Source organism: Mastigoproctus giganteus, chromosome 1 (assembly GCF_048544385.1).
Source record: "Mastigoproctus giganteus isolate SK-2022 chromosome 1, ASM4854438v1, whole genome shotgun sequence".
NCBI classification, from domain to species: domain Eukaryota; kingdom Metazoa; phylum Arthropoda; class Arachnida; order Uropygi; family Thelyphonidae; genus Mastigoproctus; species Mastigoproctus giganteus.
In genome coordinates, this window is record NC_143575.1 from 262,931,811 (window position 1) to 262,950,860 (window position 19,050).

The window sequence follows — 19,050 nt, forward strand, 5'->3', positions numbered from 1 at the left end:
TAGCCTAAATAAGTTTAAGGCTCAGCTGGACAGGTATTTTGAACGAACAGAGGGGTGAAGTGGAAGTGGGTTTTTTTTTTTGGCTGATGCTGCATAAGCTTGCTTTCTTGCATCAAATGCCTCTGCTAATGCTAATGCTAAAAAATCAAGTTTTTATAAATGCAAACATGAGAAAAATAGAGCCTGGAATTTATTTTGAAAATTACCCACAATTTGCAACCTAATTAACTTCAAAAGACAGAAAGCCAAGTTCCGCCAAATAAGACGAAAAGCAAAGAAAGATGTCTGGATTAACTTTTGCTCAAGTATAAACAAAGACACGGACAGCAGAATCATCTGGAGAAAAATACAGATGCTTAATGGCAAATACGTTCAATCCCCAGCTACAATACTGAATTGGGAAGGGAAAGAGTTGTCATCACTGGGAGAAATAGCAAATGCTTTAGTGGAAACATTTGCCCATGTATCAGCAATATCCACCTACAACCCAACCTTTCAGTGAATTAAAGAATCTGCAGAACAGCATAAGATTAATTTTTCTACAATAATTTCACATGCATACAACCAGCCATTCACATTAACAGAATTTTTAGGGGCACTCAATAAAACATCCAGTAGTGCTGCTGGTCCAGATGGGATCTACTATATAATGTTAAAGCAGATTAACAGCAATGCAAAAAGAACATTGTTAAACTACTACCACCGAATATTCTTAGAAAATGCTTACCCAACCTCCTGGCATAACTCAATATTTCAACTCAAATGTAGCCTTCCTGAAGCCTGGAAAGGATCATACCTTTCCACATAACTACAGGCCGATTTCACTGACTAGTTGTTTAGGCAAAGTCCTGGAAAAAATGGTTCTCAGGCAGCTAACTTGGTTCCTAGAAACTAACAACTTGCTAAATAATAATCAGTACAGGTTTCGAAAGAACCGTTCCATGTTAGATATAATGATAAAAGCAGAAGCAAATATCCGTAATGCCTTCATAAGGGGGCAATATCTAGTCATGATTAATCTCGATATTGAGAAAGCCTTCGATACCACCTGGCGATGTGGTGTACTTCAAGATCTTCATTCTTTTGGCTTGAGAGGCCATCTACCGCAATTTATACAAAACTTCGTATGCCACAGAATGTTTCAGATCAGATACATGAATAATCTATCCAAAACATTTGAACAAGAGGAGGGTGTATTGCAGGGTTCCATTCTCAGTGCAACATTATTTGCAATTAGAATTACAAACATGACACGGGATATACCTAAAACAGTAGAACAGTACGTGTTTGCCGACGACCTCATTATCTCTTATCAATCCCAAACTATGAACATCATAGAAAGACTGCTTCAGATCTACATTGCTAAAATAGAATCACGGCATTACAAAATGGTTACTCCCTAGCAGAAAAGAAATCTACTGCAATTCATTTTTGGAAAAAACAAAAACTACACCCAGATCCAGAAATATCTTTAAAAAACTGCCTAATACCTGTCACCAATGATTTTCATCTGTTGGGGTTATATTTAGATAACAAACTAAATTTTGCTTCCCATATAGCTTACCTTCGAACTACTTGTCTTAAAAAACTAAACATTCTAAGAGCCATCTCTGCCATGTCATGGGGTGCTGACAGAAGCTCTCTCTTACACCTCTACAGAACCTTTATCCAGTCACATTTGGATTATGGTGTACCTGTCTATGACTCCATAAGGAAAAGCTCCCTATTATGTCTGAATACCATACAGCACAGTGCCCTCAGGATAGCTTTGGGAGCTTTCGGAACGTCTCCGGTCCACAGCCTGTATATTGAGGTAAATGAACCCCCTCTGCAACTCAGGAGGAAAACTCTATTGTGTAATTATGCAGCAAAAATTAAAAGCATACCATCCCACCCCAGCTGGCAATACCTGTTTGATCCTCAATATGCTAAATTATATCACAATAAACCTAATGAAAACCACCCCGCAGGGTTTTGACTGCAAGAACTCATGATCAGTTGGGATATTAAATTTCAGAACATATTCCAAGACCTTAATACTCCTGAACCTCCTGGACTGACTGCTCACCTCTCTGCGACAATTTCCTTTTAAGATGGGGAAAATCCTCTCTGGCAAACATCAACTTTCAACAGCTCCATAAAACTCATTCTTTGGAAAACTCAGATAAAATACCTACCTATATATACTGATGGCTCCAAAACAGATGCAGCTGAAGGTGCTGCAGCAGTTTCTTCCACCTTCTCAGTTGCTGCGTCTCTTCCTACGGAATGCAGTATCTATATTTCAGAATTATTTGCAATAAAACTAGCTCTAGATAGAATACACAACAGCCATATCAAGCAATCTCTGATATACACAGACTCCTTAAGTGCAATCACTTCCATTCAATCTACCATTTCGCCCTCTCATCCCATTCTTAAAGAGATACGATCAAAGTTATTTTACTATCAAACAGCCAACCATAAGGTTACCTTCTGCTGGATACCTGGTCATGTAGGCATCCTAGATAATGAACAAGCGGACACCGCCGCTAAACACCCCGACTCAGGCTCTTCCAGACAACTAAAAGTGCCCTACACTGACTACAAATTCATCATTAAAACAACTTGTAGGAAACAATGGTCTCACATCTGGAAGGCTCAAATAAATAATGAACTGCTGCAGATAAAAAAAAAAAAAAAAAAGAAGCCAAAACTGTGGACATCTAGTATCAGGAAAAGCAGGCAACAAGAAGCAATTCTAGCAACGCTCCGCATCGGTCATTCACATACAACTCATCTGTATTTGCTTATGGGAGAGAACCTTCCTCAGTGTTTCTTTCGCCAGTCGCAGCTAACAATAAAACATTTTCATTGAATGTCCTCAACTTTCAACTACCAGAAAATCAAGCTTTATCTGCCTATCCCACTTGCAGGAACTGTTAACCTTATTACATATTCTTGGCAATGAAGCAAATTTTGAGGCACTGTTTACTTATTTGAAACAGATAAATCTTTAGAATAGTCTGTGATCACAATAACATGTGAAATTTGTGATAAGCAAATATTGAACAGGCACAATATGGCCCAAGAGGCCCTTTGTGCCAAAAATCCCAAATACAACAATGACCAAATTTTTTTGCATTGGCTTTAACTTTGACTTGGTGCATTATGGCCTCAGCTGCCAATGTGCCATTAAAAACAAAACCAAACCAACCAACTTAAATGACTGATGAAGGGATAGAGGGCATGATGTCTAAATTTGCAGATGATGTAAAAGTTGGTAGAGTAGTTAATGATTGCTGCCAGCAGAGCTTCTTCAGAGTGACCTAGATGGTCTTCGGTGATGGTCAGAAAAGTGGAGCTTTGGTTTAATCCAGCAAAGTACAAGGTCTTACACCTGGGGAACATTAACAGCAAAATAATTTATACACTTGATGGAGTTGAACTAAACTCATTAGTGGAAGAAAGGGACTTTGGAATTACGATATGGTTAGGCATGAATTCTCCAAGCATTGTTGACAAGTTGCAAGGAAGGCCAATGGTGTCCTATCGATGATTTATCGAACATTTGCTAATAGAGATAAGGATGTCATAATCCCATTATATAAGGCTATTGTTAGACCACACTTGGAATACTGTTTTAAAGTATGGAGACTGAACCTAAAAAATACAGGGCTTCTTGAAAGGGTCCAAAGATGGGTAACTCACCAGGTGAGATCGCCAAAAGGGTGTCCATACAAGGAAAGACTTCAAATATGTGAGTTGCACAGCTTGGAAACTAGGCTCCTTAGAGGAAACTTGATTGAGGTGTTTAAGGCTCTGAGAGGCAAAGGTAAAATGAATGAGGATGAAATTTTCCCGGTTATAAATGATTCTAGAACTAGGGACCATAAATTCAAGTTACGGGCGAGAAGTTTAGACTGGATTGTAGGAAGTTTTATTTTGGCCAGAAAGTTATAAATTACTGAAATAAGTTACCTACATAGGTAGAAGAGGCTGACAGGTTGGGGACTCAAAGGTCAGTTTGATAGTTACCTACAGGAGGAGTGAAACGCATAAGTTGTCTATTTGCTGTTCTTTTATTATATATTTTATTTTTTATTATTATTTTACTCTTTTTTTTTTTTTTTTTTCTTTCTTTTTGGCTGATAATGACAACCTCCTAGGCAAATTTTGATGATCTCATTGAGCAGTTGTCACTCCCTCTTCTATTACTAGGGGGTTTCAATGGACATAATACTCTGTTGGGCAGTGCTGACATCAACGAAAGGGGTCGGATCGTCGAGCGTATGTTAGAAGACAATGATCTGGCCCTTCTAAATGTGGGATCTGACACCTTCTTCCACATGCCTACCCATACACTTACTGTTCTTGATCTTTCTGTATATTCCCCTTCTCTCATCCCTGTTTGTACATGGGAAGTAGAAGACAACCTTTATGGTATTGATCACTTCCCCATGATATTCACCCTTTGTCAAGGGAAACCATGCCACCCATCTAGGATACCATGGTGAAAGATCAGTCATACTGATTAGAATACCTTTAAACATATGGCAACATTTAATACTGCCAGTCAACAAGCAGCCAATAACGATTAAGTTATATATGTCGCAGAAAGTATTGTATAAGCAGCAGCAGTTGCAATTCTGAAGACATTGACATGGTTTCTACCTTTCCCAAAACCACAGTGGAATTCTGAATGCACAGCAGCAAAAAAGGTGCAAAACAAGGCAGAGGGAAATTTCGTTGTTACCTCACCATAGATAATAGATCGCCTTGAAAAGTGCATGTGCCAAAGCATGTTACATCAGAGTCAGAAGGAATCTTGTATCTACTTTACATCTTTCATTAGCCATGTCACCCAAGCTTGTCTGGGACAAAGTCCGAAATGAAGGGCAAATATACAATGCACACTGTATCTATCCTAGAACATAATGGATGTACTAGCAGACCCAACTGCAATTGCTATCACTCTCGGGAAGGTATTTGCAAAAGTGTCTGCTAAATCATCCTACTCCCCCGAGTTTCTGGCCCTGAAACAAAAAACTGAAAAACAGTTTCTAAAATTTTCATGAAATAACTTTGAGGAATATAACCAGCCTTTCACAGAATGGGAAATAAAGGCGGCACTATCTCTATCCTAGGTGATTGCTGGCGGGTCAGATGACCTCCATTATGAGATATTTATAAACATCTTTCATCTGAATCTATGGATCACCTGCTCTCTCTGTACAACAGAATAGATCCCGAAATCAGTTTCTGGACTCCTGGCATAAGGGAATAGTTATGGTCTTTCCCAAGCCAGGAAAGGATCCAAAAACTTATTGGCCCATCTTGGAAAGGATGGTCAGTGCTTGTCTCATGTGGTATTTAGGAACATATGGCCTCCTCTCAAACGTACAATGTGGTTTCCAAAGGAATAGATCAACACTTGATCATTTAATAAGAATGGAAACATCTGTTCGAGATGTTTTCTTTAAACTCTAGCATCTGGTGTCAATTTTCTTTGATATGGAAAAAGCTTGTGACATGACTTTTGGAGATTTGGAATCCTAATGGGATCTGTTCTCTCTCTCTCGATCTTTTTGCCAAGGGGAGTACCCCAACAGTCAGTACTAAATGTTACGCTTTTTGCTATCAAGGATAATTCCATTACTAAACAACTTCCTCCAGCTGTTTGTTGTTTGTTATTTGGTTTTTAGGAGCATTAGCAACTAAGGCCATATTGCTCTGGGATATGCGGTGGAGGATGCGGAAAGGTCATTTCCGCATCCTCCGTATTTGGTGGTGATGGCTTGAACTCCAGTCTAATCAAGAAGCGTGTGCTACGCACTGCTGCTCCTTCCCACCTGGCTATGGAAGTGCCTCTTCCTCCAGCTGTAAAAAGTGTCCTCTTCGTTGATGACTTTGCCATCTTACAGTCATGCAACATGAGGGTTATCAAAAGACAATTGCAGCATGCTGTTGACCATGTTAACACTTGGGCAATGAGTAACAGTTTCAGATTCTCATCTCAAAAGACCATCTGCGTACACTTTTGTCGCAAATGGAACCTTCACCCTGAGCCAGAAATCAAGCTTGGACAAAACATCATTCCAGTAGCTTCTGAGACAAAATTCTTGGGGCTCATTTTAAATAATAAGTTGACTTTTTTATCTCATATCCATCAGCTGCTGACAAAATGCATATGGGCACTGAACCTGTTATGTGCAGTCTCATCTTCCGTGTTGTCAATCTTCAACTCTTGCATTGCACTAACTAGGTTATAAATAGCTTTCACGTTTGGGGTTTTTATTGAAAAAAAAAGAGAGAGAGAGAAAAAGTTCAGTCCAGTGGCCAGCCTGTGAATACCATTTTAAAACTCTACACTTGATATGTACAGAATATCTGCCTTTAACGTAGTCTTCTTGTAACTTAATCTTAATCCAGTGATGCAGTCTTTTACTGAAACATGCCTGAAACTAATCTTTTGTCATCCCTGTTGTCAAATCTTCAAGTTGATCTTTCAGTTAAGGAAAAGAGTAAGAAAGTATGAGAGCCAATTTGGAGGAGGGGTCGTACTATACAAATGTTTGTTTTGCCAGATAATCATGTATAGACAGCATTGTGCGAATGCCTATTATCATGATTTAGTGAGGTGCTATTTACAAATAAATATGACAATTTATGTCATAGTTTCCTTGTAACCAAATAATGCAAATTAGAATTGGAAAAAGAAATTCAACAATGTATATGTTACAAAAGGATTAAAGTTTTATTGAAGATAATTTTTTTTTAAATTAGTTTTGTTTTTTCTTTTAGGAATTCTTTGAAGTGCATTGATCCCCTTTTGATGGCACCTACATGTATATTTTTGGCATCAAAAGTAGAGGTGAGTACCAGTTAATTTTAATATTTTTATTCAGTAAATTTTTTAAAGTTAAATAAAAAAGCAATTTCATTCTAATTAAATGAAAATAAACTTCCATAGTAGATATGACTTGAATATTACCTGCAATTTTGGCCTTGCACATCAAGCATTTAGTCATCAAAGAAACATTTCAGTGATTTGTAGAGATGTTTGCTCATTTTTGTATTTTATTCTTGGAGTTTTGAAAGTCCCAAATCTACAGATAACTAACACTGAACAACTAATACAGAAAGGAAATCACTGAAAACTAACCTTTTCACAACCCAAATTATTACCCATAACTGGTAATGCTCTAGATTTACTATGTAGAATCAGTCTTTTTTACTTGATTCGGTCCATCTCATTGTCATAATAGAGTTGGTGACAAAGAGTTTTCCTGTTTTTTTGAAAAAACTCAGTTTTTCTCCATTTAAAAAAAAAAAAAAAAAAAAAATAGAAAACCAAGTTAAAATTAAATTTAAAAAAAAAAATTGTAAATTTCTGCTTACTTTCTTTAAACAAATTGGCCATCAGGTGTGCTAATTTATTGCAAAATATAAATGTGGGGATAATGATATTGTTCTCTAATATGAAATATTTCATCTTACTTGTGTGATGCCAAACTAATTAACATCGTCTTTCATATGGTGCCAAAGAAATATGATGTAAAATTTTAGAAGACATGCAAGATTTTCCATGTATTTGAAAAAGCCAATGTTTGCCTTGTGTGCTGTATGTAGATCTGGTTTTCAATTTTAAGTGGTGGGAAATACCATGCAATCAAACATTTGTGAATAAATACTAAAGACAGTAAATGCAGTGCACAGAAAGAATTGTAAAAATAAATGTAGCATTTTGCATTAGCATTAGTAGGGGCATATGATGGAAGAAAGCAAGCAAAGAAACTGGGTTTTCTTTTTTTGTTCTTCATGTTACTTCTCTTCCAAATAACTACTCTGTTCTACCATGGAATATCGTTTCCACATGTGGGGTGATGGCCAACACCTCCCTCAAGCTTCTTGACCTTGTGCAACAGTGGGCAGTCAGGTTAATTAATGACCCATTAGCCAAAAAAAACCTTCCCATTTCACGCATCCATTTGCTCAAAACGTTTGTCCAGTTCTTCATTGAATTTATTTCAGCTGTCAAGATATCATCTTTTAAGGGCACAAAAGGTGATATAGTTGTACACGTTGGCACTAATGATATTAAGAGCAGGAGACCGGCGGAATTACTTGACAAGTACAGGTCATTGATGAAAAAAAGCCGTGAATTAGGGTTGAAATTGAAAGTGTCTGCAATTCTGCCCAGACACGATAGGAGGGAGTATATGATGAGAGCCCTGTCAATCAATTCGGCCCTGGAAAGGTTGTGCAGGGCTCAAGGGGTAGAATTCTTTTCAGCCTGGTCTGTACTTGTTAACAGGAGAGACTGCTTCTACAGGGATGGGATACACTTAAATAGAAAGGGTGCAAGAATGTTTGCTGATGCTATCGAGGCAGTGTTAGGTGGGTCGGAAAACTGCTAGATTGGGGGGATACAAGGACTAATAGATTAACAGTAGCCACTGGCAGAGGTGAAAGTGATTCTTGCACTGCTTCTATTGGAATGAGCCGCAGCCTGGAAAATAAGATGCAGGATATTTCAGAGACTGCTGGGAATCATTGGGGTACAAGTAAACACATGGGTTGTGTTAGGGTAGCTAAGAAAAAGAACAGGTGCATGTATACTTGTGTGTACACCAATGCTAGGAGTTTAGTAAATAAATTTGATGAATTTGAGGTATTGCTCAAAACATCAAAGGCAGATATTGTGGGGATTTCAGAGACGTGGTGTCACACAGATATAAGGAATGCAGAACTGGAATTTGGGGAGTACAATGTCTACAGAAAGGATAGACAGGATAGGAAGGGAGGAGGGGTTATGCTATTAGTTGAAAAACACATAAAATCCAAGGAAGTGAAGCCAGTCGACATCGCTGGACAGTGCAGTGTCGAGTCAGTTTGGGGTGACATAAGCATTGGGAGATCAAAATTGAGAGTTGGAGTGTGCTATAGGCCTAATGACTCTGATGAGTATAATAAGAAACTGTTCGGAGAAATAGAGTGGGCCAGTAAATCAGAGAGTCTTATAATGGGGGATTTTAATTTCCCAGATATTGACTGGAATTTGGGGGCTGGTCACTCACACAGTAGCAAGGCTTTTGTGGATTTATTGGATGATTGTTTTCTACATCAGCATGTTCGGGAGGCAACTAGAGGGAGTAATACTCTTGATTTGATTATCAGTAGTGATTCTTCATGCATTAAGAATCTGCAGATAAATGAACCACTAGGTGGCAGTGATCACAGTGTGCTGAAGTGGGAGTTACTCAAAGAGGTAACTACCATTAGGGGTAAAGGGAAGGGGTATTGCTTTCATAAAGGCGACACAATGGACTGAGACAGTATTTAAATTCTATACAGTGGGATCAACTGATGATATTACCAACAGCAAATTCAAAATGGGAAGCATTCAAAGAACTTATCTTGGAAGCTACTAGGCTTTACATACCAACTAAGAAATATTGTTCAAGGTTTAGGCCTAAATGGATGTCAGATGAACTAATGAGGCATATGGCAGAGAAGAAAAATGCATGGGATACATACAAATTAACACGTGACACAGACGCCTATGATAGATACAAGTTGATCTGTAACCAAGTTACAAAGGAGGTTAGGCAGGTGAAGGCAGATTACGAGAGATCCTTGGCAAGGGATGCGAAGAAAAACAGCAAAGAGTTCTTTACTTATGTAAACTCTAGAAGGAAGGGGATGAATCAGATTGGTCCACTTGAGATCGATGGGTCAACTGTTGATGACCCTGCTCAGGTAGCTAACAAACTAAATGAATATTTTGCATCGACATTCACACATGAGGAGTTATTCAGCGAGGGGAATGCCAGAGGTGTATTCAACTCTAGCAGTAAGCTAGAGAATCTTGTAATAACTGAGAGCAAAGTGGAGGAGAAATTGTTGAAGATAAACACAAGAAAGGCACCTGGGGTGGATGGGATCTATCCAGTTATATTAAAGGAGGCAGCAAAGGAAGTAAGCAAACCCTTAGCCATAATTATGAGAGCTTCCTTGGACTCAGGGGAGGTACCCATGGACTGGAGATGTGCAAATGTGACCCCAATTCACAAAGGGGGATCAAAGGCTGACACAAGTAATTATAGACCTGTGAGTTTAACTTCTGTTCCCGGAAAATTAATGGAGGCACTGGTTAAAGAAGCACTGCAGGATCATCTAGACAAGACTTCAGTTATAGCTAGGACACAGCATGGTTTTGTTAAGGGTAAGTCTTGCCTGACCAATTTGATTGGATACTATGATGCAGTCACAAAAGAACTGGATGCAGGGAATAACTTTGATATTATATACTTGGATCTTAGAAAGGCTTTTGATACTGTTGCACATGGAAGACTGCTGCACAAATTGGAGCAGTGTGGCATTGGAGGCAAATTGCTGCTATGGATAAAGGGGTGGTTGAGGGGGAGAAGACAGAGAGTGGTAATCAATGGACACTGCTCATCGTGGACTAATGTTATTAGTGGAGTCCCTCAGGGTTCAGTATTGGGTCCTTTATTGTTTTCTGTATTTATAAATGATATTGATGATGGTATATCAGGCTTAATGTCGAAGTTTGCAGATGATACGAAGGTTGGCAGGGTTGTCAAGGACACTACTGACACTATGCTGCTGCAACAGGATTTGGAAAGGTTGAGCAGATGGGCTTCGAGGTGGCAAATGAAGTTTAACATTGACAAATGTAAAGTACTACATATGGGAAACAGCAACCCCAGAGCAACGTATCAACTGTGTGGTACTACACTGACAGTGGTAGAGAGTGAAAGGGACCTGGGGGTGGTTGTGCAGGCAGATATGAAGTTCTCTGAGCAGTGCAGACGGGCTGCAAGAGTAGCTCATGGTGTATTATCAATGATATATAGGAATTTTTCTAGCAGGAATAAGGAGGTGATTATTCCCTTGTATAAGGCAATGGTCAGGTCACACCTAGAGTACTGTATACAGGCCTGGAGGCCTCATTTCAAGAAGGATGTAGAGCTGCTGGAACGAGTACAGAGAAGGGCAACTAGATTGGTGAATGGGACAAAGGGGTGCTCTTACGAAGAAAGGCTTAAGTTTTGCGAATTGCAGTGTCTGGAAACTAGGCACCAGCGAGGTGATCTGATAGAGGTGTACAAAGCCTTGAATGGTTTGAGCATGCTCAATGCTGATGGGATTCTTCCTCTTGCTCAGAATAATCACCTGAGAGGGCATAAATTCAAATTGAGGAAAGACAGATGTAGGATAGATGTGCGGAAGTTTGCCTTTAGCCAGCGGGTGGTTGGTAGGTGGAACAGACTTCCATCCCTTGTCGTGGAAGTTGATAGCCTAAATAAGTTTAAGGCTCAGCTGGACAGGTATTTCGAACGAACAGTGGGGTGAAGTGGAAGTGGTTATTTTTATTTATTTATGTTACTTTTTTTTTTTTTTTTTTTTTTGGCTGATGCTGCATAAGCTTGCTTTCTTGCATCAAATGCCTCTACTAATGCTAATGCTAATGCTAAGATACACAACAACAGATGGAAGTTTATTCCAGCAATCAACCATCCCCTGGCTAAAGGCAAATTTCCACACTTCAATTCTACAACTGTCTTTCCTCAGTTTGAATTTGTCCCTTCAGGTGCATAATCTTCAGCAAGAGGAAGAACTCCATTAGCATTGAGCTTGCTCAAACCATTCAAGGCCTTGTACACCTCAGTCAGACCACCTTGCAGGTGCTTAGTCTGCAGATGCTGCAATTTGTAGAACTTATGGGAACCTTTATTAGTAGCCTTTAGCCTTTATTGGTAAGGGAAACCCTTTGTTCCCCTCACCAATCTCGTTGCCCTTTTCTGTATGCAGTACTCAAGGTGTGGCCTGACCATTGTCTAATACAAAGGGATAATCACCTCCTTATCCCTGCTAGCAAAATTCCTGTATATCATTGACAAGACCCCAAGAGCTGCTCTGGCAGCATCTGCACTGCTCAGAAAACGTTCATTTCATGATGATGATGATGATGTCATACACACCAAAAAGTTTATTTATATCTTTTATCACAGAATGTAATCTTCGGGAATTGTGTTTGTTCACTTTGTTCTGGTGTTTCCCAATAGTCAAATAATGTCCCTGAGCTGATAGTAGGACCCGGGGACCTACTACAGGTTCGTGTAGTAGGACCCAGCTCAGTGTTTTACTATAGGAACGGGCTTGCCATCCCGGGCTTACTCGAGCCTTACCTTATATATTGCATCAGACTTAAGCTATCCTATACTCTACGTTCTTATTCCTCAGAAATTATTAGGGCAATCTGAGGATTTCCCTAATTAGAAGCAGGAGAAACTACTTCTAAACATGCTACTGTATCTTCATCTTCATGGAGTTCAGGTACTGTTACTCCTACTCCATTAGCCATTTATCTCACCTCGCTATTGCAAAGTTTCTTTTTGCTTGTGCTTAAAATTATATAACTAAGTGGCTATTTATCGGCATTTTAACACATTGTACCACGTCCAAAACACGGGTTACTCCCTACTAATTCTCACTAGAGGACCATACACTACATGCAATACCGTTTCCTTTTTGACTGCAGTAAAGGATACATGTGGTTTGTCGGCATGGACATGTTAAATATGCCTTATTCTTGTTCTAATTTCTAAACTCATATCCTTCATTCTCTGTTGGGTCAATGATGATCAATGAGCACTATGCAGTACAGTCAGTCCTCGTGTAATTCGTGTTTAGGCTACAAGAATTCGATCATACACGATTTATAAATAGGGGAATGATGTTATATATAACATGAACTGAATTTGCTTATGCACCATTCACCTTTGTGTTTACAAGAAATGGCAGTCCAATGCAGAATCACCCCAACTGAACGCAACGTGATAGGAATGAAGAGAAGATTCTGAAAATGTATTTTTGTTTTTTATATCAGTGAAGGGGAAACACATTTCACCTCAATAATATAAAAACTGACAACTCCAGCTATCGGTATTATTGCAAATGCAATTAGATCGAGTTTACTACCATTTTATAACAGATTCCAATAGCAGAAACGCAATTGAAAATTGTTTTTATTGTTTTATGGTAGTGACCTCCAGAAATGTGCTTTAGTAAAATGTGAGCTAGTGAGGTGTTAATAGTGTGTCTCTGCCTTTACGATGTTGTTTATTCAGTTGCTACATGAGCCAGCTTTGTTTATGTGTATCAAGAGTGCCTCCTCATTTTGTAATTGTGCTTTATTCTCTAAATATGAGTAAAATACTTAAAAGGTGTGTAAAAGGAAGCATCCTGTGAAGACACTATAGATTCAGAGAGAAAAAGAAAAGCAATATGGATAGATAGAAATAGACTGGGTCCAAAATTCTTATCGGGGAAAATTTATAGCGGCCTCATACTAGCGTTTATGGCCAAAATCACACCAGCCTCCATCTTCTAGCCTTCAGTCCACCGGGGTTTCCCCGGTAAGGTTTATGGCCAGTCTGCCTCTGTCCATAGAGAAAAAAAATATGAAATTCTGAATGCTTTGAGCAAAATGAAAGAACATGTGATATTGCACATGCTACAGGGCTAAATGAGGCAATGCTGAGAATTAGAAAGAATGCAGAGAAAATAAAAACAACTTTCATAGCAGGAACAACTCAAAGTGTAATAAAATCCATTAGATCAAGATGCAAAGAATTGGAAGAGATGGAATGGCTGTAATCTGTTTGGATAGAAAATCAAACAAAGATCAAGTTTTCTTATGATAGAAGCAAAATCATTAGCAATATTTTACGTAACAAAAAATAGAAAAAAAATTTTTCCAATAGAGCCTGTTATTTATATTGCATGATTTTGCATTGCACGAGGGTTTATAGACAACTATCGTGCTATACGAGGACTGACTGTATTTTAAATAATCTTTCTTAATTTCTATTATAATTAAGAAAGATTATATAAAATACAGTCAGTCCTCGTATAGCACGATAGTTGTACACCTTCATTGTAGTTGGTTGACCCAATATGTTATCCTTTTGTATGCTATCATTTGTATATTATGTTATCTCTGTATTTTTCATAAATCTATCTGGTATATCTTTTAATATAATTCTCTTATTATAATCTTCCCCATAATATATAAATACGATATATTATACATTATGGACAAAGTATATATATTACTACTGCAACTGCACTAACCCATAAATTCGGTACATATTAATGTCAGCATATTAATGATTACTTACCATACTGCTCATTAGAGGCCAATGCACCATCAACACACAGGATAACGTTAGTGCGACTGCACTAAAGATCGCTACCTATAAAACAAATAGAAGGCGGGAAATTCCCCCCTTTCTGTTCTACGACCTCCACTGGAGTACAGCATTAATTAAGTAAGTAGGAATTCAACAATATCAGATACTTACTCGTAGGGCTTTGTGTACTCTATCACAGTTTGCTGAAGAGATCGTAATAAATAAAAATTAAAACTAATTAATACTATAAATAGATATGCTAACAATATTTAAAAAATTCAAAAACTTAAATCTAAAAATTAAAATTATAGAAGGAACTTTAGAAATTAAACAAAACAAAAGGAAAGGAACTTAAAATAGCAAAACTGTGATAGGTACAAACAGAAACGAGTAAGTATGAGGCATTACATCGAAAGGGCTGTCAATCCACTCAAAGCCCCCGACGAAGTAGGGGATTGACGGCCACGTGATGGAATGCAAAAATGTATTATAGTAAAAAATAGTATAATAGTAATAAGATAGAAGTATACCATTAATAATTAGTAATTACCTTTTGCTACAGATAAAAAATTTTCATCAGTAATTTATTGTGAAAATTCATTATCATTAAGCATTAAACTTCTAAACCTAATATGTATAGGCCATGCGGATTTAAGATGACCTAAATAAGGCTAGCTTAATGACCAGAATTGTATGAACACTAATGCCTATATGTAAAAACCACCAATAATAGGTAACATTCGAACAATTAGTAACGAATATATACTGGCATGTATAATGTTCAATTGGCCAATACGGCAAAAAACAATGGCATTAATGATGCAAAAAAGGATTAAAATACAAAAGAATACATACATCTAAACGTAATATTAATATATAAACCAACATTTTATATATATATATATACAAAGGGTACTAGGAAAGTTTTGCAATACAGCTTTGTTTATTTAATTTTTTCAAAGTAATTTCCTCTACATTCAATACACCTCTCCATCCTCCGAAACCGATCTTTAAACCAGTTCTGCCAAGTTTCACTAGGGAGTAAAGCACACTCGTTGTCCCAAGCCCGTAGAAGGTCCTCATCACTGGAAAACCGCCTCCCTTTTAGCTTCATTTTCACATGCGGGAACAGTGCAAAGTCGCAGGGAGCAAGGTCTGGACTGTAGGGAGGGTGCTCGAGAAGTTTCAGTCCTGTCATGGTCAAATATTCGGTGCAGGCTTTGGCGCGGTGAGCTGCAGCATTATCGTGATGGAGGTACCAGGTGTCCATTCTTGACTTTGGCCGCAGGTTCTTCATAGATCCAATGACTTTAGGCAGGCATTGTTCAGTATACCACTTAGCTGTGACTGTCTTCTGCGTGTCCAAAACGACACGTTCCACAATTCCACTCGATTTGAAAAATACAGCTATCATTTTCTTCTTTACAGATCGGGATTTTCTGACAATTACGGGTGTGTCGTCATCATCAAAGACCCAAACTTTGTTTTGAGCCTTGGTCGGCAGATCGTAATAGTACAGCCAAGTCTCGTCACCTGTCACGATGTTGTTCACATACCGAGATTGTCCCTTATCAAACTTTTTTAACATCTCCCGGCACCAAGTCACACGTTGTGTCATCTGCTCTTCAGTCAGTTGATGCGGCACCCAGAGAGAACAAAAGTTTCTTCACGTGCAAATGATCTTGCAGAATCGAACGAATTGCTGGTGCATTTAGGCCCAAAGTATCCTCTATCTGTTGGTAGGTCACTCGCCTGTTTTCGTCAAGCATTTTCCTCACAGCAGTAACATTTTCCTCCGTAACTGACGTTCGTGGCCTTCCCGGCCTCTCAGAATCCTCCAGAGTGAAATTTCCCCTTTGGAATTCTCTATACCACCTGAATATCGTTGTATGATTTGGACAATCATCATCTAGTGCAAGAGTCATTTCTTCTAAGCACTGGTCTATGGTTAAACCACGCACGAAATTATACCGCAAAACTGTCCTTATCTCATTTCGTGACCATGATGCCATCGCAAGCACTTTACACTCTCACTAATAATGAATAACTGAGCCCATCGACTTGGCGCAGCGGCTACTATGCACGTATGAACATGTCTCAACATGCAGCAACAAGCAGCTTCCTGTGATTCATTGTTGCGTCATATTGCAAAACTTTCCTAGTACCCTTTGTATATATACACACACACACACACACACACACACACACACACACACACACACACACACACACACAGAGTCGATTTTGGTTATTTGGGACATCTGTACTAGTGCATTTTGGCCTGATTAAGTGGCTGCCCCAATTGTGCGAAGTTTCACGTAAATAGTTAAAATTACAGTGGACCCCCACTTTACTATTGACTTTCTGTATGATCAGATTATGTTTGGACTCACCATAGTAAAGTACCGTTCACTGTACGGTATGTTATTTCGAGCCCATGACCACCAAATACGGAGGAAGCGGAAAGGTCAGGGAATGACCACCACATATCCCTGGAGCAATATGGCCTTAGTTGCTAATGCTCCTAAAAACCAAACAACAACAACAACATACGATATGTTATAAGCGCCAGTAATTGTGATCACATTTGTGAATTGAATTTTAATTCTATTAAACAGCAATTCTAATTAGCAAAAATAGGAGGAATATTATCCACATGCTATAAAAGTAAAGATATATCAATCAAGCACAGATTTACACTTTATTACCTTACCAATTAAAAAATTAAATGATACGTGAAAATTGGAAGAATATTTTACAAAGGTTAGCGAAATAAAAATAAATTTATGCTTACATGCATAGCTTAATTAATACGTGCTGTAATATATATGTACTAACTAGTTGATATTTCTGTTCACTTACATTTTTGGGTGGGGGTTAAAATTTAAAACAGTAAAAAAGATAACCAATCAATAACAAAGAACACGGCGCGCATGCACACACACACACACACACACACACACACACACACACACACACACACACACACACACACACACACACACACACGCCCCGCAAGTAACACGATACTCGCAAGTGAGAATGGAGTAACAAGTTACGAAGCTTAAAAAATAGGAATGAAAAGATTCTGAAAATTTGTTTTTTATGTGATTGAAGATTTCACCATAACGTGAAAACCTACAGAATTCCAGCTATCGGTATTATTGCAAATTCAATAAGGTCAAGTTTACTATCTGTTTATAATAGATTGCACTAACAGAAAAGCCCAATAAACAGGGAACTGCTAATTGTTTTTATGGTTGTAACCTCCAGAAATCTGACTGAACCATGTGGTATGGTCGGAGACAATGGTATTGTAATCTCGAGTGCTGCAGTCTCCTGCCCCCAATTAAACAGCATGTTGTCCCAATTAAGCAAAGTAAACCCTGGATATTTTCTCAATTGGGTTCTGTTAGGTTAGGTTAGGTTTATCCCAAATAAATGGCTGCCTCAATTAACCAGTCGCCCAAATAACCGGAATTTACCGTGTGTGTGTGTGTGTGTGTAGACAAATATTTATTTTCAGTGTATTGGATAGAGGTGCTGACCTGTAAATTGTAATTACCATGGAAAAAATTGAGAATGTCTTTAAGGTAAAAGAGATAACCTGAAATTAAATTAGGTTAACATAAAAATAATAACGATAATAATGATGGTACTTAAAGTAGTGGGTCCTAGGGTTTTAACTACTTCTTCACAGGGTCGGGAGCCAAATTGGGGTCCGTGGAACCCGTGGTCTACCATATGTATACATAGGGTGTCTCAAAAATACACGGCATAATTTCAGGAATGAGTTCCTCATATGTAGACAATAAAAATATTTTATATCGACATAGTTCTGGAAATGCTTGGTTCCTGAGTTATTAACCGGAATGTCTTATCTCCCGCAGGTGATAAGCACACTTCATGCACGATGGCACTCCCGCACATTTCAGCCACTGAGCCTGCAATTTCTTGAATCAAAGGTTTCCTGGTCGGTGGATATGTAGAGGTGGACCAACTGTCTGGCCTCCACTCTCACTGATTTAAACCCACTAGATTTCTTCTCACAACCTGCCACAATTCGATTGTGGCAGGTTGTGAGACAATACGAAGCATGCCAGGAATTTGCCATCGTCTTCGATGTGAGGCCTGTATTCAGGCAGAAGGTGGACATTTTGAACAATTACTATAAGGTGATGTGAACAGTTAAGTGTCATAGACAGACCCTCAAAACTCGGAAACCAACCATTTCCAGAACTATGTTGATATAAAATATTTTTATTATTTACATACGAGGAACTCATTCCTGAAATTATGCCGTGTATTTTTGAGATACCCTGTATAAATAACATATGCATAAGTTATATATAGGGATCCGCAAACTTTTTTTGATATTTGAAGGAGTCCTTGAACTTTTTTTGGTTTTTGAAAGGGTCCATAGATCTCAGTAGTTTGGGAATGACTGTGTTATGATGTATACGTATACATCATAGCCGACCCAACTACGTTATTATCATTATTATTTTTATGTTAATCTAATTTAATTTCAGGTTATCTCTTTTACTTTGCTGGCATTCTCAATTTTTTCCATGGTAATTACGATTGACAGGTCAGCATCCTTACCCAATACACTGAAAATAAACATTTGTCTATATTTCATTATGGTTGCCGGATATCTCTATTATAACTAGTAGCTCCCTGGATCCATAATTCAGTTTAATCATTAAAATTTAATACTTTTTTTGCTTACTTAGTAATGTGATTATATCCTATTATTTTTATCAATATTATATATATATATATATATATGTGATGTTTATTATTAATACATTAATAATAAGAGGTTATGGTGAATGTTTACAGC

The 19,050-nt window shown here is 38.1% G+C and overlaps 1 protein-coding gene across 2 annotated transcripts in view; it reads left to right on the forward strand.

Moving 5' to 3' along the window:
* CycC (cyclin C) overlaps positions 1 to 19,050 on the forward strand; it is a 226,468-nt gene that overhangs the window by 113,818 nt on the left and 93,600 nt on the right. For both annotated transcript variants that reach the window (XM_090386000.1, XM_090386009.1), the window contains exon 4: positions 6,784 to 6,853. In XM_090386000.1, the coding sequence (XP_090242126.1) occupies positions 6,784 to 6,853 (70 nt within the window). The remainder of the gene's footprint in view (positions 1 to 6,783; positions 6,854 to 19,050) is intronic.